Source organism: Macaca fascicularis, chromosome 12, assembly GCF_037993035.2.
Source record: "Macaca fascicularis isolate 582-1 chromosome 12, T2T-MFA8v1.1".
NCBI lineage: Eukaryota > Metazoa > Chordata > Mammalia > Primates > Cercopithecidae > Macaca > Macaca fascicularis.
This window is the reverse complement of record NC_088386.1, coordinates 86,942,136-86,966,351: the sequence shown is the minus strand read 5'-3', so window position 1 is coordinate 86,966,351 and position 24,216 is coordinate 86,942,136. Positions and strand designations below refer to the sequence as shown.

The 24,216-nt window shown below is 42.3% G+C and overlaps 2 protein-coding genes across 5 annotated transcripts in view; one reads left to right on the top strand and one right to left on the bottom strand.

Annotated features, from left to right (window-relative positions):
* The window catches only part of MYO1B (myosin IB), a 182,627-nt gene extending 167,233 nt beyond the window's left edge, over nucleotides 1–15,394 (bottom strand). For all 4 annotated transcript variants that reach the window (XM_005573782.4, XM_045368338.2, XM_005573785.4 and 1 more), the window contains exon 1: nucleotides 15,166–15,394. The gene's annotated coding sequence lies outside the window, so the exon portion shown is untranslated. The remainder of the gene's footprint in view (nucleotides 1–15,165) is intronic.
* The window catches only part of LOC123568022 (uncharacterized), a 54,020-nt gene continuing 44,627 nt past the window's right edge, over nucleotides 14,824–24,216 (top strand). The window contains exons 1-3 of the mRNA XM_074008564.1: nucleotides 14,824–14,834; nucleotides 14,922–15,631; nucleotides 15,721–15,799. Coding sequence (XP_073864665.1) covers nucleotides 14,824–14,834; nucleotides 14,922–15,631; nucleotides 15,721–15,734 — 735 coding nt within the window. The 3' untranslated portion in view covers nucleotides 15,735–15,799. The remainder of the gene's footprint in view (nucleotides 14,835–14,921; nucleotides 15,632–15,720; nucleotides 15,800–24,216) is intronic.

The window sequence follows — 24,216 nt, the reverse complement described above, 5'->3', positions numbered from 1 at the left end:
TGGAAAAAAAGTAATATTATACCCTCCAAAATAAATCTGCCCCCAGGCTCTACAGGGATAGCTACCCACTCAGTCTTATTTTAACCAAAGTAAGCTCTTGAAAAGAAAGGAAACCCTGGCTGTCCACATCCCACCCCCGGACACTCCTTATTTTCCTTAGTGATTCTCCATCCTCTACTTGTCACAGAAAGATGTTCCCAGAGTTCTATCCTCCGCCTTCCTCTCTTCTCACTCCACCCTAAGCAATCCTAACATTATCCACACCTTCCACCACACGTAGCTGCCCATGATCCCCTCATCTGAACCCCAGGTCCTGGCTTTTCCCTAGGCTCCAGACCTTGTATTTCAACAGTCCCTGAAGCTCCCTCACTGCTGGATGCTCCACATCCAAAATGAACCCCTCACCTGCAGCCCTGTCTATGCAAACCATTCCCAACATCACACAAACCAGAAACTAGAGAGTTAAACCAGATTCCAACTCAGCCTGCCCCACCAACCAAGTCACTCCATCCATTGCCTGATTACACCAAAGAGTTCACAGCAATCTTTGACCCAATCATCTCATTCTCAATATCTACCGTTAGAAAATCACTCAAAATATAGAAAAGGTTATAGGTACAAAAAGGCTCATCACAGTATTACTCACAACAGCAAAGTGGCAGAAGGAACCCAAATGCCCAAAAATAAAGGGATGTTGCAGAAAATGATGGTACTCAATGGAATAATACACAACTAGAAAATTTATTTCAAATACTATGCTGCAATATAGAAAATGTATGTACTCTATGATTACATTCACATTTTAAAACATTCACATAAAGAGCCTGGAAAAGAATATTCAGAAATGACCACAGTTGATACTTTTAGAGTGGTAGGCTCATAAATGTCTTTTTAAACTCTATTTTCCTGCATCCCTTCAGCTGCTGTTCCACCTCCCGCTACATCTGTTGCAATACCAACTCAAACTCCCATAAAATAAAGTTCCCCCTAAATCCTATTATGCTCGTAGCCCTCAGCATGAGATCCTCAAAATTGATTAATTCTTTCAAGAAATCCAACTGGACATATCAACAGCTGCACAACTGGGCTCCCAACATCTGCGGGGGTTATTAACTGTTCTAGTCAGAAAAGTTCACCATGCACAAGCTGCTGCCAAGACAGCAACTGTAAAGCTGGAAGCTAAATCACAGAGTCGGTGAAGTCGACTGTGTATCAAGTGTTCAGCCTGGCTCACTGCCTGCCAGGTAACGAAGGGGCATTTTCTCCATGCGAGTTGCAGAGGATAGTCAGGTATTACAGCCCAGAGTCCATGAGACACAAAACAGGTCACTTCGAAGGATGTAAATTAGTACAAGTTTCCTTTAACATTTTACCTATACCTCTGTGCTGTTTTTTAAACTGGCAACAAGTACCAAGTATTAAGACTGGGCTGGCGGTTCTAGCATTATGTCTTCCATGCCCATGCCATACCCTTGGCATGCCTAAGCTAAACCCAACAACTTGATTCTCCTCCACAGTATTAGTATGTATGAAATGAAGATACAAGGTCCTGCCAACATCATGTAGCTCTGTGACAAAAGCAAACAAGCAGCTATAACTGCTGCCCTGTTCAAAAAGGGTATATAGTCATGCACCACGTCCGTTTCTGTCAACAACAGACCACACATATAATGGTGGTCCCATAAGATCAAAATGCCGTTGAAAAATTCCTATCGCCTAATGACATCATGATGCAATTACTTTGTGGTTTTATAAATTTAGGGTAGCCTAAGTGTACAGTGTTTATAAAGTCTACACTGGTGTACAGTAATGTCCTAGACCCTCACATTCACCCATCACTCACTGACTCTCCCAGAGCAACTTCTAGTCTTGCAAGCTCTATTCATAAGTGCCCTAGAGAGGTACAACATTTTTTATCTTTTATATCACATCTTTACTATTCCTTCTCTTTGTTTAGATACACAAATACTACTGTGTTATAATTGCCTATAATATTCAGTACGGTAACACACCGTACAGGTTTGTAGACTAGGAGCAATTGGCTATACTTGTGTTGGCTGTACCTGTATACGTGTGTTGGCTATACCTGCATATGGCTATCTGTCCCATCTAAGTTCGTGTAAGTCCACTTTGTGGTGTTTGCACAATGACAAAATCGCCTGACGACACATTTCACAGAATGTATACCCATCATTAAGCGATACATATATTGTTTCTAATTTTAAAATTTCCTATGATGTCTTTGTTTGAAAAACCAATGCTAAAAGTCTAGCTACACACATTCTATAAAACTAGATTTTACTGTAATTGTCCCAGACTTCCTTAAAGCAGAAAAAGAACTATCATAAATATTTATGATATATTCAAATTAGGCATTTGTCACTGGAGATAAAAAACCTAAATTGTGGAATAAGGTACAGAAAGGCATCACCTTACTTCCGTTTATTTAAATGCCCTCAACTAGATTTTATACTCAACTATGCAGCATCATTAAATTAGCAATATTCCTCATGTAAACAGCTCTGCAGCTGATACCAGGTAACATTACTGTAACCCACTACCTTCTTTCAAATCTATGTCAGCATTATTTTTAAGATACTTATAAAACACCACTGCTAAGAACAAATTCCTGTAGATAAACACACTTTGCAGGAAAGTCCATTTCTCCACCCACAATTACATCAAAAGAGCAGCATGAAAGAAAAGCTGGAAAGTTCGCTGAACTTTTCAGTGATTAAAATCAATGGGGTTTTGAAGAAATTTGTCAGATTTGGCATGGTTTCTTTGTAAAAATGTATTTTGGTAATTTTCCAGAATTCTGCTGGAAAACTTCAAAAATTCTGACACATACCAAAATGGCAGCAACACAGATAACCCTAGGCAAAATAGGCAAAGAGGAAAAATTTAACTTCAACATCCCCTCAATCTTCCCTTCCTTGCAGCCACCCAATCTTCCAAGATTCCTAGTGCTTTTAGGAGGCCACAGCCCCCCAGAGTTCACTAATTTGTCAGCAAATAAATTAACTATCAATTAATTCTAGGTGTAAGTAAGTAAAGGGCAACTTCATTTAGATTTCTGAGAGTGAAAAGTTATATTTACCTATTTTGACAATAAAAATAAAACTGATGCTTTATTTTGAATGGAATAAATGGGTGCATCCAAGAACAGAAAACCAAACACCGCATGTTCTCACTCACAGGTGGGAACTGAACAATGAGATCACTTGGACTTGGGAAGGGGAACGTCACACACCGGGGCCTATCATGGGGAGGGGGGAGGGGAGGGAGGGGGGAGGGGGGAGGGATTGCATTGGGAGTTATACCTGATATAAATGACGGGTTGATGGGTGCTGACGAGTTGATGGGTGCAGCACAGCAACATGGCACAAGTATACATATGTAACAAACCTGCACATTATGCACATGTACCCTAGAACTTAAAGTATAATAATAATAAGAAATAAAAATAAATAAAAATAAATAAATGGGTGCATCATTTCTGCACGACGGCCAGTAAAGAAGATGGATTAAAAGGAGAGACTTTCAAGGGGACGGGGGAGGAAGAGGGGACCGGATGAAAGAGAGACAGATGGCAAGAGGCCCACTAAGGGAGCACAGAAGAAACAAAAAGGGAAAATAATGACAGACCAAAAAAAAAAAAAATTCACAGAAAAGGGGGATTCACAAGGAATAGCCCCATCTTCTAACTTTTGGGGATACTTCTGCTAAAGACTTTTCAATACCGTGACTTAGTTTCTGCAACTATAAGCACAAATGGGAAGGTCCTTCACCTGTGAATGCCACTAGAGCAGGCCCACCCCTGGCTTCTCACTCTCTCCTGTCCCTTTTTAGCAAACCACTTGAAGACTGCCAGCCTGACTTTTCTTTCTTCAAATAATTTTATTATATTATTAGTACAGAGGTAACATAACCAGATTACAGAAGATTTAGAAAATAGAGAGTTAAAAGTAAAAGTCACCCCAATCTACTATCCTAACACAATCACTGTTAACGTTTTGGTTTCTTTTTTTTGCCATGTTTCTCCCTATATTTTCCAAAGGAGTCCCCCGTACGAAATCCTAAATTATATGCACTGCTAGGATTCAAACAGGTTTAAATATCTGGTGTGGGAGAGGAGGAACCCCAGGAATGCATTGCAGGAAAGGCTGAACAGTAGTAACTAACATCTACACCAAGTGCTTGCTCTGTGCCTGACACTGTTCTAGGGACTGCATATGAGTTGATTCATTTAATCCTTACTATAACCCAAAGAAGGCAGTTCTGCAAAATTATCCACATTGTGCAGACGAGAAAAAGGAGGCAGACAGTTTAAGCTAAAAGGCCAAGGTCCGGGGGCTACCAGGCAGAAGAGTCAAGTTTCAAAAACCAGTACTGTCTCCAGAGACCAGCCCGTAACCACTGCACCACATAGCTTTTCACTATAGAGAGGACTCATCTCAATGTAAGCTCAGTCATGCTTGCCCCAGAGCAAAGCCTCAATGACCAAACAGAGCACGGATTCTAGGTAGAATAAGGTGTGTGTAACTCAGCTTGGATCCCATCCCATTGTCATGTCTGAGCCCTCAGTGTGTGTTTAAGAGACGGTGAAGGAGGGAGAGTGAAGGCTGAGACGCTGGACAAAACACAGAAGGCCCTGTTCACCACCCCTCCCAGAAAGGGCAGAGCAGTCTTCTTCCGACCTGACCTGACCTAAAAGGACCCAGCCTATTAGTGCAGAGCTCGGGAGGAAACTGCTGAGCAGGACACTTGTGTCCAGCAGACGCCAGGACCCAAAGGCTGCAGGAGTGGCAATACTCAAAATGCAGAGGGGGTTTGGGGCATGGGCAGTGGCCCCTTTCAAGCCTCATCATGGAAGTAGCTCTCTGAATCTAGGCAGCTTCATTTGGCAGGAGGAGGAAATACTGACCAAAAATAAATATCTTCACTTTGTCGTAATAGTGTATAAAACACTGTTAAATACCACTATTATGATAATTTACTAAGAATTAATAACTTGATTTAAGTCATCAGTCACTAAAATTCCCATCCTTGTATCATTCAGAGTCGAGTCCCACCTTGGGGCTTCTGAGCCTCTTTTTATTGCCTAGAAAGTTTTCCATCCTCCTCATTCTCTAACACCAACTCATCCTTCAGGCAGCTGTGTGAATGTTTATTTCCTAAGCCAGGCTTGTACCACAATCTAATTTTCCCTCTCTCCGCCTTTCTCACAGCCCCCTGTCCTTTTCCTTCACAGTATCGAAGCCAATTCATGAAAATATATTTATCTGTGTCCATTTCCACGATGTCTCTTTCCCTTCACCTTCATGAGAGCAGAAACCACACTGTTTTGTTCAACATGAAAGACTCAGTACAGGACAGGTGTGGTGGCTCATACCTGTAATCCTAACACTTCAGGAGGCTGAGGAGGGAGGATCACTTGAGGCCAGATCAAGATCAGCCTGGGTAACAAAGCAAGACCCTGTCTCCACAAAAAAATGTAAAGATTAGTGGGGCGTGGAGATGCTGCCTGTAGTCCTAGCTGCTTGGGAGGTGGAGACAGCAGGATCACTTGTGCCCAGGAGTTTGGTCCTGCAGTGAGCTGTGATCACACCACTATACTCCGGCCTGAGCAACAGAGAGACCCTGTCTCTAAAACAGAAACAAAAACGCAGTACATAGTACAGTGCCTGAAACATACTAGGCACCTAAACATTTGATGAGTTAATAAATGAACACATTAAATAACTAAAAGTCACCCTTCCTCACTTCTAAAAGTATTACATATGATTTTTAAATTAGGCCAGGTGTGGTGGCTCACACCTGTAATCCCAGAACTTGGAAGACCAAGGCAAGAGAACTGATTGAGGCCAGGAGCCTGGGACCAATGAGACATTATCTCTACAAAAAATTTTAAAATTAGTTGGGCATGGAGGCGCATACCAATAGTCCTAGATACTTGGGAGGCTGAGGTGGGAGGCTCACTTGAATCCAGGAGTTTGAGGACACACTGAGCTATGATCACACCACTGCATTCCAGCCTATGCAACAGAGCCAGACCCTGTCTCTAAAATAAATAAATAAATAAATAAATAAAGTGAATTATGACATTTTCAATAAAGGCTAAGTTATTTTGTGCTCTATTAGAAAAGCCACCCAACTGCAGGCTCCCATAGCAAACACAGGTTTAGACGTGAACTTGATCAATCAAGAACTATTTATAAACAAATACAAAACCAATCCCTTTCTTGTACACCAGCAACACTAACGAGAAATGTACTAAATAATTCATTCACAATGACCACAGAAACCTTCATGGTGCTTCATGCACCTTGGCAGGAATCTAACAAAAGGTATGAAAGAGTTTTACACATAAAACGATAAAATTTCATTGAAGGACATAAAAGACCTATTAAAGAGGCTTATGAGGTTTGTGGATGGGAAACCATGAAACCATAAAGATGTCAATTCTTCCTGAATTTCTATTCAAATGCAACACAATTTGAATAACACAAAATTAAAGAAAAAAGCCCCACAAGTGACAAGCTTGTTGAACATATGTGCAAGCTACCCTGTGGGGGAAACAGAGGAGAACGTGATGTGCATGTGATGCGCCAACTGACGCAAATATGGAAGATGGAATTTTGTGGGAATTCCAACAATTTAACTGTATGAATGTGTAAGTTACTTTCAACATTTCATTGTGCTTCAAGTATTTTCTTCTTTTTTTTTTTTTTTTTAGTTGTGAAACAGTAAGTGTTGTAAGTTCAGAAGAACAAGGGCATCCTGGTCTAGGAAAACTGACAGAGAAGATGGGCACAAAGCTGGGCACAGAAAGATGTGTCAATGTGATAGGGGAGAGGAGCTTCTGGGGGGAAGGAATGACCCAGAACAACAAGGTAAAAGCACAAGACACACAGTTGAGAGTGAACCAAGTACGGCTCACATGGAATGCACTTTCCCACAGTAGGCCAGGCAGTGACAGAACCTAAAAAGGTACAGTGAAGTGACCACGGCAGTGTTATCTACAAAATGATCCCCCCAAAACATGGTACAATGGTGACATAAGTTGGGACATGTGAATATTATATCTTTCTCTTGGGAATTCATAGTACACAGTCACGAATGAAGGCCATGAGAAATCTTTCTACAAAGAAACTTAACCAACTATTCTAACGTGTACCTGGCCAAGGATCCCCTTTTACAGGAACATCTATCAACTTTATGGGTGGATTTTTTTTTTTTCCGACTTACTAATTTTTTACTGAACAACTCACTTTGGGTAACACTATACCCTAGTAACTCAGCCTTTTAAAGGTCTGAACCAGAATGAGGGCTTGAGGATTTGCAAAGGGCCAAGATAGCAGGGAACAATAAATCAGACATAGTGACTGACAGGAGGAATGTAAGGGTCACAGAAAATGGGGAAGTAGGTGATGTTCTAGAATCCAAAGTCAAGACGGTGATGAAAAGGCTATTAGCACAAACAGTGAAGTCCATAGGGGACCAAGTATTATGTAAGAGGTAATAAATTTGGATTTCCACAGGTTTGGAGAGACAGATATCTCCCTAGAAAGAAAACTAAGCAAGAGGTTAAGACTTGGAGTCAGTTTCTCAGATCTGTCCCCTGTGAACTTTCGGAGCTGAGCAAGTCTCAAGTACAATGAAGGAGTTACAGTGGTGACCTTTAAGACACTTTTCAATAGCAACTTTCTGCCATTCCAAAAATTGAAAATTTGAAATAAAAATACCAATATAATCAAGTTCTATCTTTAAAGTGTGAAATGTGTGAACGTAGGATAAAAATAAACAATTCAAGATGAATTTCAGTAAATAGATGAGAGGTTTTTAAGAGATCATGCAATTACAGCCACTCAAGAGACATCTATGAACCTTTATAAAGCTGACGTCTAACGTCAGGCGTCTAACTCTATTTTCCTCCCTGAATGTCACAGAATACCTGCAGAATACTACAGCAAATAAGCCCTGAACCTGACCAATGTGGCAGTTCATATATTTTTATGAATAGCTCTCAACACTTTGAAAATTTCAGGCAAGTGAGAACTTTTTCATAAATAGCTCACTATATCAGGGGTAGCTCAAAACTGTGATCTACCTATTATGACTATTAGCAGATTATATGAGGACCACAAAAATAACAAGCCACGCAAACTGGCATAGGCCCAATGTCTATGAAAATTAAGCCTTTCCTTAAAGCATTTAGACTATGGGTCTAAAATGAATAAAACAGAGACCAATCACTCTGAAGTACTTTGAAGGGAAAAAAATGATCAGTTAGGAAGCTAGTATATTTGCAATCCGAACATCACAAATAGCAATCAGGATCTAACATAAAATTTAAAGCAAAGCAGGAACGATGGAGGAGAGAGAAGGTGTACACTGGAAAATGTAAGTGGCACCAGCAGGAATCTTGCAATTAAGGTTCTTTGTGTATTTTGGGGGAGCTTTGTTGTTGTAGTTGCAGTGTGAAAACGCTTTCATGTAACCAGTGAAAATTAAGTAGGCAAATGACGTGTATACGTACTATAATGTCAATAACTAATAATCTGTTCCACTGTCCTTTCAATTCAGTTTTCTAAAAAATCTTTAAAGACATTGCATTCTTTTTTTAAACAAATTTAAAAACCTGTAATGTACAATTCTGAACTACATTACTACATTTTCATTTTAACACAAGAAAATTAAGCCATCTGTGCAATCTTAAAGCATCTTGAGTCCAGGAAGAATTGGACTGAAAGTCCCCAGAAGGCAGAGATTTGGTTTTCTCTTAAGCCTCTCTTAAGTTATCAAGGAAAGACAGGCCCCTCGCGTTTTCAGAAACTTATCAGGTGCTTATCTGATAAGCAAAAGAAGAATGTCCATTTTTACTTTTCTGCTATTTCTAAAACTGCCTATCTTGGGAGAATACAAATTCCACACCAACTCTCCTCCCGAAACCCAGCTCTGCAACGGCATCCACACCGCTTCATTCTCACACATCAAAGATCCGAGCTCCGAGACTGGATGCCCTGTGGCATGCTGCTCGCAGGCAGACTGGAGACCAGAGATCAGTCAAACTCCCTGAAACTCCCAGATGACAATCTATTCCTGAAGATAAAGGCATGGCCAGCTAGGGGGGTAAGAAAAGGGACTGGCTATTCAGTCTCTCACTAGCAGGCTGAATCTTGTCTCCCTCAGTTGAGGAAGGAGAATGACACAGGACTGAGAAGCCAAAGCACTCAGAAAAGGACAAACTGAGAAGCAGTTCAATCAGTTCTCCTAGCTTTGGACCAGCCAAGGACACCTGCAGGAACCCTGACTCCAAGTGACAAAGGAAACAAGCCAGGAAGGAGAGGGACAATAGGTGGGCTCTCCCTGTAACTCCTTAAAACGAACTCCTTACAAGTGACCAAAGCATCAACGTACTCACCCAAAGAACCAAAGTATTTGCCCAAAGCTTCACAGTACTCATTCAAAGCTTCACAGTACTCATTCAAAGCTTCACAGTACTCATTCAAAGCTTCACAGTACTCATTCAAAGCTTCACAGTACTCATTCAAAGCTTCACAGTACTCATTCAAAGCTTCACAGTACTCATTCAAAGCTTCACAGTACTCATTCAAAGCTTCACAGTACTCATTCAAAGCTTCACAGTACACCATACCTGGTGGCACTTCATTGTTCTGGGAAGCAAGTGGTCTCTGAGGCTTGATCTCTGGGCTAGTGACTCAATTCCCTCATCTACAAATATCTCCTACTAAAGGACAGTGATGAGAAGGAAATCAACCTACAGAAAGTACCCAGCATAAGGCCTAGCACAAAGCAAGCACCCAATACTTAAAAAACAGTAGCATGAGTTATATCATATAACTCATTATTAATGATTCATTCTTTGGAGACTTGGCATGTCTGGTCCACAAGAGCCTTTTAAAATGCAAATATGACTGAAGTCTATTAACAGCCTTAGTTGACAGCCACGTTGAACACAGGATGAGGAAGGGATGCTGGCAGGTGTGCAGAGAAGAGGGTTGGCAGAGGTACCAAGGACCTGCCATGCACCAGGGAAGACACTGTTATTCAAACCTTCTCCCATTGAATGGTAGTTTATATATCATTTTTTTGGACCTCAGTCAGGGTTCTGAACCTGAACCCTTTCACATCATTGGAGGCTGAGGAAATAAAACCTAAGTCGGAGAAGAAGCTGGCACCTGTGTTCAGTTTTGTTCCACTCTCTTGCTTCTGTTTGTTCCCAGCTTTTGTCTCAAAAGCAAGTGTTCCCCTGGCCTTGGTCACTACAGCTGTCATAGCCATTTTCATTTCGCCAACATCCACTCTTGGAATGCATCCCCCTGCCCTGCTAAAACGTCCCTGAAGGCACAATGGATTTCCTTTCTTCCTTTTAAAATGTGTCTAATGCATTGCCTTGCATGACCCGTGTGCTTAATAAAATATGAACTGATGAAGAAGAGGCTGAGAACTGCAAAGACCTACCAAAGGCTGTAAGAGTGTAATGCTGGGAAACATCCTTTTTCCTCCTCTATGCTGCTTATGGGAAGTTGGAAGGTGGTCACCTGCTAGAGTTTAGCAAACCATGTGTCTGCCTCTCCTCCAGAGGCAAACGTCTAAAACAGCCAGTGGAGGAGAATTTCATTGCCCGAGGAGACTAAAGTTACTGTCACCTATACCACAAAACCTGAGAAGACCCCAAATGGTGTCCTAGCTTGAAATAAACAAGGCAGAACTTCCAGTCTTCAAATTCTTATCTTAGAAACAAAACAAAACACCCAATATTGACTTTTCCATTTGCCCAGGAGCATTCTGAGGAATCCACAAACAATCCATGATGCCAAGTGTTAAACTCCATTCTGCTCCTGTACTTGGTGTCAAGGTCTGGTACCTCCTGCCCAGTGCCACTGTCAGTGCCACCCTAAGGACAGACACCACTGCTATTCCCTTTTCATGCAGATGCCTAAACTAGTTTACTTCCCCTGTGGGGAAGGGATGAGCACAAAAATCATGCAGAATATGTGTTCCCACAGAGCTCAGAAAGTTGATGATCTCAGAGGATATTGTACAGAAAGACCCTTGACACTTTCCTAAGGAAGAATGTCTTCTGTAAAAGGCTACTGCCAACACAAAAAGCATGTGCTGAGAAAAATCTATGGCCTGCTGCTGCGAGTGTTTCCAATTCTGATGTCCCACTTCCTCTTTATAAGCACATTCCTTCCCTCCTTATTTCTCTTCTTAAAAAGACACTCTGGCATTGGGTCTCAGTTAAGAAGCAAAGTGCAATGTTCTATTAAAGGCTGTAAGATAAAAAGGGCTTAAAATGGATTTCAATAAACATAAAAGCCTAGAATGCAATATAAGATCTACTGTGTTCTATCACTTTTAATGTTTGGAAAAAAGAACTTATTTTTAAATGTTGGCAGCCTAACTTTTTAAAAATAAAGTTTCATTCACTTACAGCTTATTCACACAGGCCATAACATACAGCCCTTTAGCAATACAGTTCTAAGAGTTATAATGTCCTAACCTGGCCTTCCAAACCTATCTCACAGTGGTTTTTGGAAGAATCAATAATAGATGTGAAAGTAATTTGAAATCTGCCAAGGGCTAATCAACTAGATAATCAAACTGTTGTTATTCCTATTATTAACACATATCATAGCATACAGTATATACCTAAAGAGTATGGACTCTGGAATTCCAAATCACACTTCCACCACTTACTAGTTAGCTACACAAGCACAGATGGTCCTCAATTTAAAATGGTTCAACTTAGGATTTTTTGACTCTACAATGGTGCAAAAATGATAGGCATTCAGTGGAAATCGTACTTAGAATTTTGAATTGTGATGTTTTCTGGGGCTAGCCATATGCAGTATGACACCCTATCGCCATGCTGGGCAGTGGCAGTGAGCCGCAGCTCCCAGTCAGCCACACAATCACAAGGATGAACAACCAATACTTTACAGTGGACCGTGTTACCAGATGACTTTGCCCAACTGTAGGCTAATGTAACTGTTCCGGACACATTAAAGGTTCGGTACATTAGGTGTATTAAATGAATTTTCAACTTACAATATTTTCAACTTATGATGGGTTTATCAGGACATAACCCCATTGTAAATCTAGGAGCTTCTGTACGGTGTAAGGGGCAAGTTACGTAACTCCTCCAGGCCTCAGTTTCCACTGGAAAATGGAGATAACACCCACTTTATCAAGTTGTTGTGATGATGAATATAGTAAATGTATGTAAAATTCTTGGCACGTAATGAACACATATTAAATGATAGCTCTAATTATTGTTAGGCTAATTAAAATTCAAACGTTCGGCCAGGTGCAGTGGCTCACGCCCGTAATCCCAGCACTTTGGGAGGCCGAGGAGGGCAGATCACGAGGTCAGGAGATCAAGACCATCCTGGCTAACACAGTGAAACCCGGTCTCTACTAAAAATACAAAAAATTAGCCGGGCGTGGTGGCGGGCGCCTGTAGTCCCAGCTACTTGGAAGGCTGAGGCAGGAGAATGGCATGAACCCGGGAGGCGGAGCTTGCAGTGGGCTGAGATTGCGCCACTGCACTCCAGCCTGGGCGACAGAGCGCGACTCCATCTCAAAACAAAACAAAACAAAACAAAACAAAACAAAACAAAAAATCCAAATGTTCAGCTATTGAAAACAGTAGAAGGGAGATAGATGAGACGACAATCTTACCCAAAGGAGGACAAATGCTAAAAACATGGATGCTACATGCTGGAGATCCCTTCTTAGCCAAACACCACCCACCCACCTCACTCCCTCTTCTTCCCCATGATGTCAGACGTTCCTCCTTGCTTTGCATAACTGCAGCGATCAGGGAAAGTTAGTCTTTAACTCCAGGCTTGACAAAGTGATGATTCATCCTGGGAAGGGGGTACAGCCTGTTGCCAGCCTTATCACACAATCAGGCATCCACCAGAATGGCCAGAGGCCAGAGACCAGAGACCAGCCACTTAGGATTCTGCTGTCTGTCCACATCTCCAGTAGTGGCAGTGTTCAGATGCTTTACATTTTGTTAATGTATAGAACAATGAGTACTTGAGAGGAATTCAATTGTGTTGTATTTTATAAAACAATTCACAGCATAAGTGAAAAGTCCAAAATGGTAAGACAACAACAAAACAAGTCTCCCTCTGTTAGCTGCCCCAGCACAACGTTTTGCCAGGCAGTGTGTTAGTTCTAATGACAAACAGCTTGACGGTTGGACACCATCCCACTTCAACTTCACATCATAACGGCTCCTGAGGACAAGTCCCAGTGCTTTTCAGCCTGGCCTGAAAATCTGACCACATCCCCCACGAAAAAGACAAACCCTCAGCAGTAGCTTACACAGCTCTTTTCCATTACCATTTAGTGGGCAGGAGACATTTTTTTCCCCCACAGCAAGCTCCTAATTCGCCTTCTCAGGTTAAGAGGCTTTCAAACTTGGTTCATCTCAAAATAAATGGCCAAAGGGGTGATTTAATGGCGGACCCTCAGCTTGTCAAAGAGGCAGCTCTGGGCCACTTCCCAATCCTGTCTGCAGCCAGACTACTACAACAGAATGTCTCCTAAATTATCACCACAGTAATTCTAACCTTCAGTCCGACTTTGGGAATCCTTCCACCAGTGTCCCATAGGTACAAACCATGAATGCCTGGAAATGTCAGCCTCCTCCCAAAACAGTTTTGCTTGGAATACCCCATTCAAAAAACACACATCATTCAATCCCCCATAGCTTCCTCCCCACGTCAGCCAATCCTTTGGGGATTCTCGATTCCAATCTAGGAAAGGGTCGCTTAACAAATGTCTGACATATTACGTTTAATTCTACCACCTCTAAATGATCCTCACACAGAGAGTGAAAGCACAGAACACTTGAATGCCAGGGCTCCTCAGTTCAAACCCCAAACGCTGGTGTGTGTGGTGTGTTTTCTGGGACAAACTGTAAAAGTGTTTTTCAATTGTGTTACATAGTCTGATTCATTTATAGCAATGTCTAATTTTCTGGTGGTTTCTGCCCTCAAACAGTCCTGCAAAACTGTTGTACTATATTATACTATTAAAAAAATTATGTCAAAATTGATTCTATAAAATTTGTCTCCTACCCATTCCAGCCAATATCCACTAGCTACACACACAGACCCAGAGGCACACACATACACACCATAACAGTTCATAGCAAAATTTTTTCAATTCTCAAAAAAAAAAAGGGGGGGGAGGAGGGCTTCTTTCACTATAATTAACAAGAGTTGCTTTGAGCAATCTAACATTGGGAGCGCCTAGAAACTCAAGAAGCACACAACTTGTTGCAGCAACAAACGTTGGGCCGAAGCCTGAACAAAGCGCTACAAATAAGCTCCAGAAACTCACAGGGCCCTTGAACAAAATGTTGTGTGTTTGCAATTACCTCTCCAGCGCGCTCTCATCACCCTCTCCCAACCCTCTCCCCAAGTCTCTTCCCGGTCCCAGCACCCTTCGTGGCTCCCGTCTCTAATCTGCTTTCCATTCCAGCCCCGCCCCCTTCTCCTTCCCTCTCTGGGACCGTGAATCAATCCCATCCCGGGCAGGAAACGAGACCCAGGGCAACCCCCTCCGCTGCGGCGGAACAAAGGAGGCGAGCGCAGCTGCACGCGCAGGGAGGCCCACAGCGTCCCGGGCCCCTCCTCCCCCGCCGCCGCCGGGGCACACAGCACCTGAACCCCACTCCCCAGGACGCCCCATTGTTCTCCCTCCGCTTTCCTGCCCGGAGGAAGCCACGCCGTGTCTTTCCAGGGAGCCAGGAAACAGCTGTGGGCCACAGGGATGGAGGGGCTGTGGGTGAACACGAGGACAGCCGAGATTCGACTCTCCCCACAGGTACGAGAGGCATGTGGCAAAGAGCGAGCAACTTAGTTTACAAGCCCTTCTTCCCTCCCGCCACCCCCGAAGCCACTGCGGAGTCACGACCACCCTCCGCGACCTACAGCGTGCGCGGTTCCCGCCGCAGCGCCGCCTCCCCCGAGACAGCGGCAGAACCCGCTGACCCCCGCCCTCAGGGGGCGACCGGGCCAGGGACCGCGGGCACAAAGGCGCGGGGCGTGCGCCTCGGGGGCCGCGGCCGGACGCAGAGAGAAGGGCAGGGGAGAGAGAAAGCGCTCGCGCTACCTTGCTTGGCGCTACCTCGCCGGGCGCCACTCCGCCTCCACGTCGTCCTCGCTCTCCGGTGGCGCTCCGGGACGCGGGCCCTGCCTTGGGCTGCGGGGCTCCCGACGCGGCTGTTTGGCCAAGGCTGTCCCGCAGCTGCTGGCCGACTGCGCGCCCCGCGCTCAGGCACTGCCTCCACGCGCCGCGGTTGAGACTCCCGTGCGCACCCGGCTGCGGAGTGCTCAGCGGCGGCGGGAGGAGCCCGGCCACTCCCCTCTAGCCCGCTGGCGGAGGGGCCGGCCGAGGGGCGGGGGCGACGACCTCGCTGCCTGGGATTCGCCCCTCGGCGCGCGGGCAGGAACAGGAGCCACCGCCTCCGAGCCGACTCACCTCCGGCCGCCCGGTGCCGGCTTCACAGCGCCCCCCGGTGAGCGTCGTGGCGGCCTCCGCGCCTTGCGGGTTTGCGGCCCGACCCTCTGCACGGGGGGTGAGCCTGGATGGGACGAGGCTTGAGGGAAGGAAGGGCGACCGTCGCGGCCCCCACGGAAGGCAGTCTTTCTACCTTTTTTCTTCCAGACTTATTGACATAAAATGAGAAATACAACGTTTGACAACTCGAAGCCAGCCTGGGGGCACATTCCGGCAAAGAGTGGAAGTAAGTCTCAATTTTTCCTCCTCCCCAAGATGAAAATGTTTGGATGCCAAGAATATCAGAAAATATTAATTTCACAGAAAAAGAAAAAAGAATACTGAGTGGTGTGGTGTTTCTTCATTTACAAGGCTTTTAGTATCTTTTAAATTACTTGATCTCACATTGTGGGTAATAGCTACTGGCCAATTCTTTATGTTATAGATAAATGAAAGATAGTTTAAAAGAAATTTGAAATGTCCATACATATTTGAATAGAGTGTATTAACTGGCCCTGAGTAATGATCAGTGATGGGGTATATTATACAGGCATGTAGGGGCCACAGAATCGGGACACCTCACACACACACACCTTCTCACTCAAGCCCTATTGCCTCATTGGAGAATTTAGAACAATCCTCTTGACCCAGGTCCTGGTTTCTTCATCTCCGCACAGGGAAGGGTGCGCATTCAAACTTACTCACTGGGTGAGGTGAGGATTACTTGAGTGAGGTGTTAAAAGCACCGTAGACACAGTAATTATTACTCATGGTTCTAACTACTTTATCCTGTAATGAAATAAATTGCCATAAATGGGACAGTTTTAAATGGACTGACCTGTATCTGGAAACTGTCACTAAAGTGAGGTGAACTAAAGAATTCAGACCATATATAGTAACTGTTCCCACTGGCATGAGAACCACAGGCGCTGGGATTTGTTAAATGCCACTAGTAGAGTTTGGAAAGGTGGGACCTTCACAGACTGTATCTGCTGGGAACTGCCCCGTCATTAGATGTCACCATCAGCATCACTTCAGATGTACAGGTGGTGCGATAATGTCCTAAACTAACACATACTGGGTACCAGGGACTGTTCTTTGTTTAATCCTCGCAAAAACTTTGTGAGGCAAGTTTCTCTCATTATCCTTGTTTTACAGACCAGCAAAGCCAAAGACAGAGAGGTCTTCAGGGAATACATGGCTATGTGGTTTGAAGACTCCCATTGGAGAGTGGATATTAATTGCCCTCCTTTTGAATATGGTCTGGACTTAGTGATTTGATTGTAACAAATAGAATACAGCAGATGTGATGCTATGTGACTTCCAAACCTAGGTCATAAAAGGAGACAAAGTTTTCACCTGGCTCTCCCTTGGGACACTCACCTTTGGAACCCAGCTGCCATATTGTGAGGAAGCTGAAGCCACAGGGAAGCCCATGTGTAGGTGTTTGGGCTGATGGTGCCAGCCGAGGACCCAGTCTACTGCCAGTACAACTTATACCAGGCATGTGAGTTGGCGAGCTTTTGAAAGAACTCTGACTGACCACGCTGCCTGAGAGACCTAGAGAGAAAACCTAGCTGAGCCAAGTCAGGCCCCGGGAACGTAAGTGATAATAATAAAAGATTGTCATCCGGGTGGTGGTTGCATAGCGATAGACACCTAGAACAGTGACAGAGCTGGAATTTGAACCTAGAAAATCTGACTCTATAGTCTTCACCACAAACTATCAAGCACCCTACCTCAGACCTTGATAACCTAGCATGATGAAAACCCTGGAGATCCCAGCCTTCACAACAGACAACATATGAACCTGCTACCTGGTGATGTGTGTTAGACTCACTTCTCCATTTTGCTTGTCTGAGTTTAGGTTCTGAAGTGACTGCTTATAGCAGTTTGACAGTTCATGGAACTTCTGACCTCTACTGTCCAGTTCAGCTTTTCAAAAATAGCAGAAATGCAGATGGCAGGTTCATGAATATAAAATGTAAACAAATTGAAGAGTGGGGAAATTCTATAAACTTTTGATCTTGGGATGTGGCCAGATTTTAGAAAAAGTAGGTTTGAGACAACTATGTACTGAGTAGGTCTATTGAAAGAGCTAGCTGCCAGAACGAAAGTTTTGAAACTCCTGACTCAAGAAAGGGATAGGACAGAATTATGTCAGAACAGTTCTGCCTCTAGAGGGACCTAGCATAGTGGGGACAATTAAGACTTTCTCTCTGTTTTTAGCAAGTTCTAAAAAGAAAATAATAGAAACTGTAGAACACATCCTAATAAACACTAAGAAAATGAACCAAGTTATTAGCTAAAAATATTTCTAGAGAAAAACCATGCCTCTCTTTTAAAAATACTGTTTACCTAGTTTTCATAAATCTCAAAACCCAAGCTTATGAAGACATACCATGAGGTTTTAAAACACTTTTACCTTCCTGGCCATTTTTTTTCAAAAACCAATCAATCAGCAACTTTTGAAATCATAAAAAGCAGATTAAAGTTATTCTCACAATTGTCAAGAATAGGTAACAGGCTGGGCTCAGTGGCTCACACCTGTAATCCCAGCATTTTGGGAGGCCGTGGCAGGTGGATCACAAGGTCAGGAGTTCGAGACCAGCCTGGCCAATATGGTGAAACCCCATCTCTACTAAACATACACAAATTAGCCAGGCGTGGTGGCATGCTCCTGTAGTCCCAGCTACTCGGGAGGCTGAGGCAGAAGAATCACTTGAACCCGGGAGGCAGAGGTTGCAGTGAGCCAAGGTCGCGCCACTGTACTCCAGCCTGGGTGACAAAGCGAGACTCCACCTCAAAAAAAAAAAAAAAAAAAAAAAACAAGGAATAGGTAAAAAGTCCATCAATTACAAAGGCATTTTTTACTTTCTCCTCAATCTATTTGGAGGAAACAGAAAGAAAGAAAAAGTAGAAAACTTATTGAGATTTAGGGTGAAAAACATAAATTATCAAATTATATGAATGCAGTAAAAGAATACAAGAAGTGTGCTTTGCCTCAATGGAAACATGCAACAATTTAAATTCATTCAATTGAAATCTTGCCATTCTTGTGGAAAATGTAGAATTAAAAGCATATCTCAGTGTGTCCCAGGAAGAGAATTACCACTAGGCATGTAAGACTTATTTTTTCTTAGTTGCTTTTACTTGAGCCCTTTCAAGAAAATTAAAAGGAGTTCAACATTGAGAAGAAGACTGACGAAAGAACCGTATGACCTGCCTCTGCCTCATTTTGATGTAGCAAACATAAAAGTGGACTGGAAGTCATACTTTTAGATTTTCTCACTGGCTCTGTCTTTGTTCTACTAAGTTTACAGTTTTGGCCAGAGATTCATACTGTTTGTCCTTAGTTATTTTACATCATGTGTTAAAGACTCTCTGTCTTTAAAATTCTCGGTCTTTGTTTTTGCCGTATTTTCTCTCTCACATACCCACCCAAACAGTTTTCACCTGCTTTACATATATTTTTTTAAAAAAATAAAATAAAATAAAGACAGGATCTCGTTCTGTCACCCAGGCTGGAGTGCAGTGGCACAATCATAGCTCACTGTAACCCTGAACTCAAACAATCCTCTCCACAATGCTCCTGCCTCAGCCTCCCCAGCAGCCAGGACTACAGGTGCATGTTACCATACCCGACTAATTTATTTGTATTTTTTGTAGAGATGGGAGTCCCACTATTGTTGCCCAGGCTGGCCTTGAGCCCCTGGCCTCAAGTGATCCTCCTGCCTCGCCCTCCCAAAGCACTAGGATCACAGGTGTGGGTCACTATTCCCAGCCATTACTTATCCTTTCAAACTAAATTCAGTTTTCGCCTATTCCTAACCATCATCTTGAATTAGATTCTGCTTTCTTTACTATGGTAGCATCTGAATGCCACATCCTCTCAGTACCTATTAATTTGCCCCAGGTCATGAAATCTTTTTATGTATCCTCTTCTGGATGTTTGACTTCTCCAGCTAGATAGTAGGCCTCTAGATAAAACTAGTCAATCAGTTTGAAAACACCAGGACTGAGGTAAGATCAGTCTTAGAGAGCTGACTGTCCTAGGAAATATTCTAAATGCTCTACATATGTGTTAACTCTTTGAAGCCGCACAGCAGCCCAACGAGGTAGGTTATATCATAATCCCATTTTAGAGATGATGAAGCTGAGGCAGGCAACTTACACTGAGTGTGGCTTCCTCTTCTGCCTCCTTTCCACCTCTTCCAGCTCTTCCTCTTCTGCCACCCCTGAGACAACAAGACCCACTCCTCCTTTTCCTCCTCCTCAGCCTACTCAACGTGAAGAGGATGAGGATGAAGACTTTCCACTTAATGAATAGCAAATCTATTTTCTCTTTCTTATGATTTTCTTAATAACATTTCCTTTTTCTCTAACTTACTTTTTTTGGTAAGAATACAATATATGATACAATATAAAATATGTGTTAATAGACCACTTACGTTATCAATAAGGCTAATATGTCAACAGTAGGCTATTAGTAGTTAAGTTTAAGTTATACGTGAATTTTTGACTGCATGGAGGGTCAGCATCCCTAATTCCCAAGTTGTTCAAGGGTCAAGTGTACTGTATTATTTCTTTAGTATACGTCTCTTAGTTTAGGATAGTCCTCTAAATGCAGTAAGCACTGAGTTAGCTATTTCTTAAATAGCTTCATACAAAAGAAAATCTTTTAAAATATATTTAAAGAGTGCTTTAAAAATAAGAGCTTCATGTTTAAAGTATTATTTGAAATTAAGATTAACTATTACCAAAAAAAAAAGTTTCTATAGCATTGTCAGCCTCCAAGACTCAGCGGTAAAATCACAACTCTTATTCTAAGTATTTAACAAACTATAGATAAATGACATCAAGAATATTTGAAGGTAAAAAGACCGATGGAACTTATCCCAGGCAGGGAGAAAATTTACTAAAGCTATTTGAGGATAAAGGGAGGAATTTGAAAAGCTCACAAATAGGCTCCCTTGTAGGTACTGTACTAGACTATTTGAAAATCAAGAACAATTCTTTATTTTTTTAAAAAAAAAAATGTAATTTGAGCACTAAAATCAGGCAGTGAAAAAGTATAATTTTTTTCTCCACAAAATGCATTTCTCCACAGCTCAGAGTACTCTGAGCCTCAAATAAATTATAGACCCATTGCCAGGAAATTTAAATTGCCTAAATTTTTTCCCCTGACATTTTATAATTTAGCATTCTGTCATTTCAACTAGTAAAATAATTGTCTCTTTTATTTCTTCTCATGCTACAGCCAGTTAGGACTATGATGGCAAAACCTAGCTGTGAAACAATAAATCAATATGAAAAATGGCTATACTTTTTCCCAATCTTTTTAAAAAATCATTTTCATTTTTCTAATGATAACTCGGGAGCTGTCATCTCGTTGCTGGGGAAACCCTAGGAGTACTGCAAGGAAAAGCAAATATTATGGCAAAGGAAAAAAAATACTGGCCGCCTATACCAAATGAAAAGTAATTTAGCAAATATATGATGTAATAGTCTGTTTCTGCTTCAGTCCCTAAAACTAAATCCATATATTTGATCTGGCACATACATTCATCACAGGTGTTAGCATATGAAAATGCTGATAGAGAAAGGTAATTGTGTATAACTCAAAAATATCCTATTGTATTAACAACCAAAATGGCATAACTCTAGGTTTAGGGGCCATTGACGGAATAAACCAAAATTTAAATTAGAAATATAAGCAAAAGGTTAATTGCCCATTATTTCAGCTGCATTGACATCTGTACAATATGAGAAGCTCCATGAGGGTGGAGTTTGGTTCACTATTGTGTCCTCAGAGCCTCGGAACATAGAAAGTGCTCAATAGTGTTAGACTGATGAACTAATTTCATGAGTTACTATGTTAGGTAAATCCAGTTAGCCTATAATCTCAGCCAAGAATTTCAGATTCTCGTTAAAGACTTTCCAGAGCACAAGGTAGGACAAAAGCAGTTCTTGCTGATGGATTCGTAGGAATGCTCTTCTTAAGCTTTGAATAAAACTGGAAAAACTTTATAGAGAGTAGCACCAAAAGCACAGCCCATCTCATGCAGAGGAAGAATCAGACCATGGAGGTCAGGGTGTTGACAAGCAACCCACCTCCCCAGGACAAGCATGGCCTTTACTAAATAAAGATACCTGCATAATCCTTCCCATTAGACACATGCTACACTATGGGTATTTTTCCTGAAACCCATTCGTGCCAATATGAGTAAGAGCAGGGAGCAGAAGCTTGTCTTACACTCTTAGGGGCCCTCTTGCCAGGCCCCAACCTCATCTGCCCCCAAAACCCCTCTCAGTGACTGGGAATGCTACAAAGTTCCCATAGATCTTGAGTCTGGACCTGAGATAATCTTGACACAGCTCATGGGCCCCAAACATTTTCCCCTCAGGGGCGTTGGGTCTATAAATTGCTTCAAAAAGTCCTTCGTTCCTAGTCTCCTCAGAACTCTTGTCTACTCTCTGAGGGGTTCCTTCAGAGACCTGCATGTTTCTTCAAGTCCACAGTTGTATTAAATTGAAAATCATGTTTTGTAATTTTATAGTTTGCTTTATAAATCTTTATCAGTCAAAAGCAGCTATCACCCTGAAGGTTTACCCTGGGCAGGGGAAGAAGAAGCTCTTTATTTTTGGTACGTAAGCTCCTTGGTACTTTTAGTCCCACTGGGTAACTTTGATGGGTGTTGTAATCGTTCTAGATTATCAGACATATAACAGTCTCAACCCTGAGGACTCCTTCCATTCTAGTGACTTGTGATCAGGCACCACTACCCCAGGGCCACAGAATGAAGTAGATGAAATTTGTCCTACATCAAGAAGTATTTACTGAGTATCTATTTAATCCTGTGCTAGCCCTGTCACTACAACAGGATGGTAAACATGATGGTGAGGGTCTTTGACCTCCTAGAAGATAGGGTCTAGCTTCAGGTCTTTGTCTCCTCGGATATACTGCCTCTTCCTTTGTAACGTCCCTCCAGTCCCAAGGCAGCAAGGGCCCTGATGCTGTTTCCAGGCTCCCCCAGGCCTCACCAGCCCCCTTGACCCCTTCTGTGTTGTTCCAAGTGTTTTAAAATCAGTAATGTGCAACCTGGGGCTCAAGGGCTACAGCACAATCCAGGATTTCAATTCTGAGTAAAAGATTAGAAAACGGCTTTTATGTTCCTCTTTTCCAGACATTTAAATATCGAATTTCAAATATTCAAAAATTTAGTGGCTAAAAGTCACTCATCAACATTTTTCTAGCCAGTCAAGTAAAATACTAAAGAAACAACTTGAATTGCCTTTTAAACTGTGGCCCACTATGGACTTTCAGATTTCAAGCTATATTTACTTCTTTTCATACAAATAACTTTCAAGTTTTGTAATAATAAATATGTATTATTTTTATAATCAGGAAAAAATAATAAAGCTATTTTCATCTTGGACAAAATATGTGGCCTGCAAATTTTTGTTGTTTTTCTGAATTGGCCCAACTGAAAACATAAATAGATAAATATTGCTTGAGTGGTTTTTCCAATACTCTTCCATCAGAACATTTCAGTACTTGATCTTTCTCATTAGGTCATGTTAGAGACTGGCAAATCTGATAAGCAAATCATGCTGAATGAGGGTTTATACTAATCACCCATGGAGAACATTTGCTTTGAGTACAGGGTCCTTGGGTTTCTTTATTGCACTCTTTTCCAGAAGAGATTCTTCTTTCCATATCGTAATGTCATGTGTCCAAGGTAGTATACAGGGTGGGAGGCGTGGGTAGGAGTGCTGGGGGGAAATCTCCCCATTGCAGGCTTGGTGGTTGGCAATGAGGGCCACTTTAAAGAAGAATTTCAAAGAAGAAACACAATCTGCCAAGGGTGATGCATCCAAGATCCTTGGGCCAGTTTGATGAGCTTACCTTAATGCAAAAGAAAGAATAAAGTCAAGATTTTAGGTAGAGCTGATAGAGATGGGGGAGGGGGTGGTACATGTATCTGCTAGAGCCTTCAAAAATGGCTGGCCCAATACATATATGTGATGACTTATATATGGTATTACGGACTGCATGTTTATGTCCTCTCAAAATTCATATGTTGAAACACTAACCCCCAATGGGATGGTATTAGAAGGTAGGATTTTGGGAGGTGATTAGGTAGAACCCCCATTATGGGAGTAGTTTCCTTATAAGAAGAGAAAGACCAGTGTTCACTCTCTCAGCCATGTGAGGATACAGCAAGAAGGTGGCTGCCTACCAACCAGGAGGCAAGCCCTCACTGGTCACCAGATCTGTCAGTGACTTAATCTTGGACTTCCCAGTCTCCAAAACCATGAGAAATAAACATTGTCTAAGTCACCCCACCTATGGTATTTTCATTATAGCAGCCCAAACTAATACATATGAAATCTTCAAACTCCAAACTAGCTGTTTCCTAACCTAGTTGCTATTGCAACCAACATAGTTCTACCTGGTTTCTGTTCAATAGTTTATCCATAACTTTTTGCTTTTGAAATAAATTCTGGAACTTAAAGATTATACCCCCTCCTACCCCTATCACTGAGATGTCCAGGTGAACTCTATCTTCATTAGTAACCTTAGTGTGTGGAGGGCATATCAAAGTCTCAGGTACTGGATGATGTTTTATAATATACTATATGGTAAATATATTTTTGAAA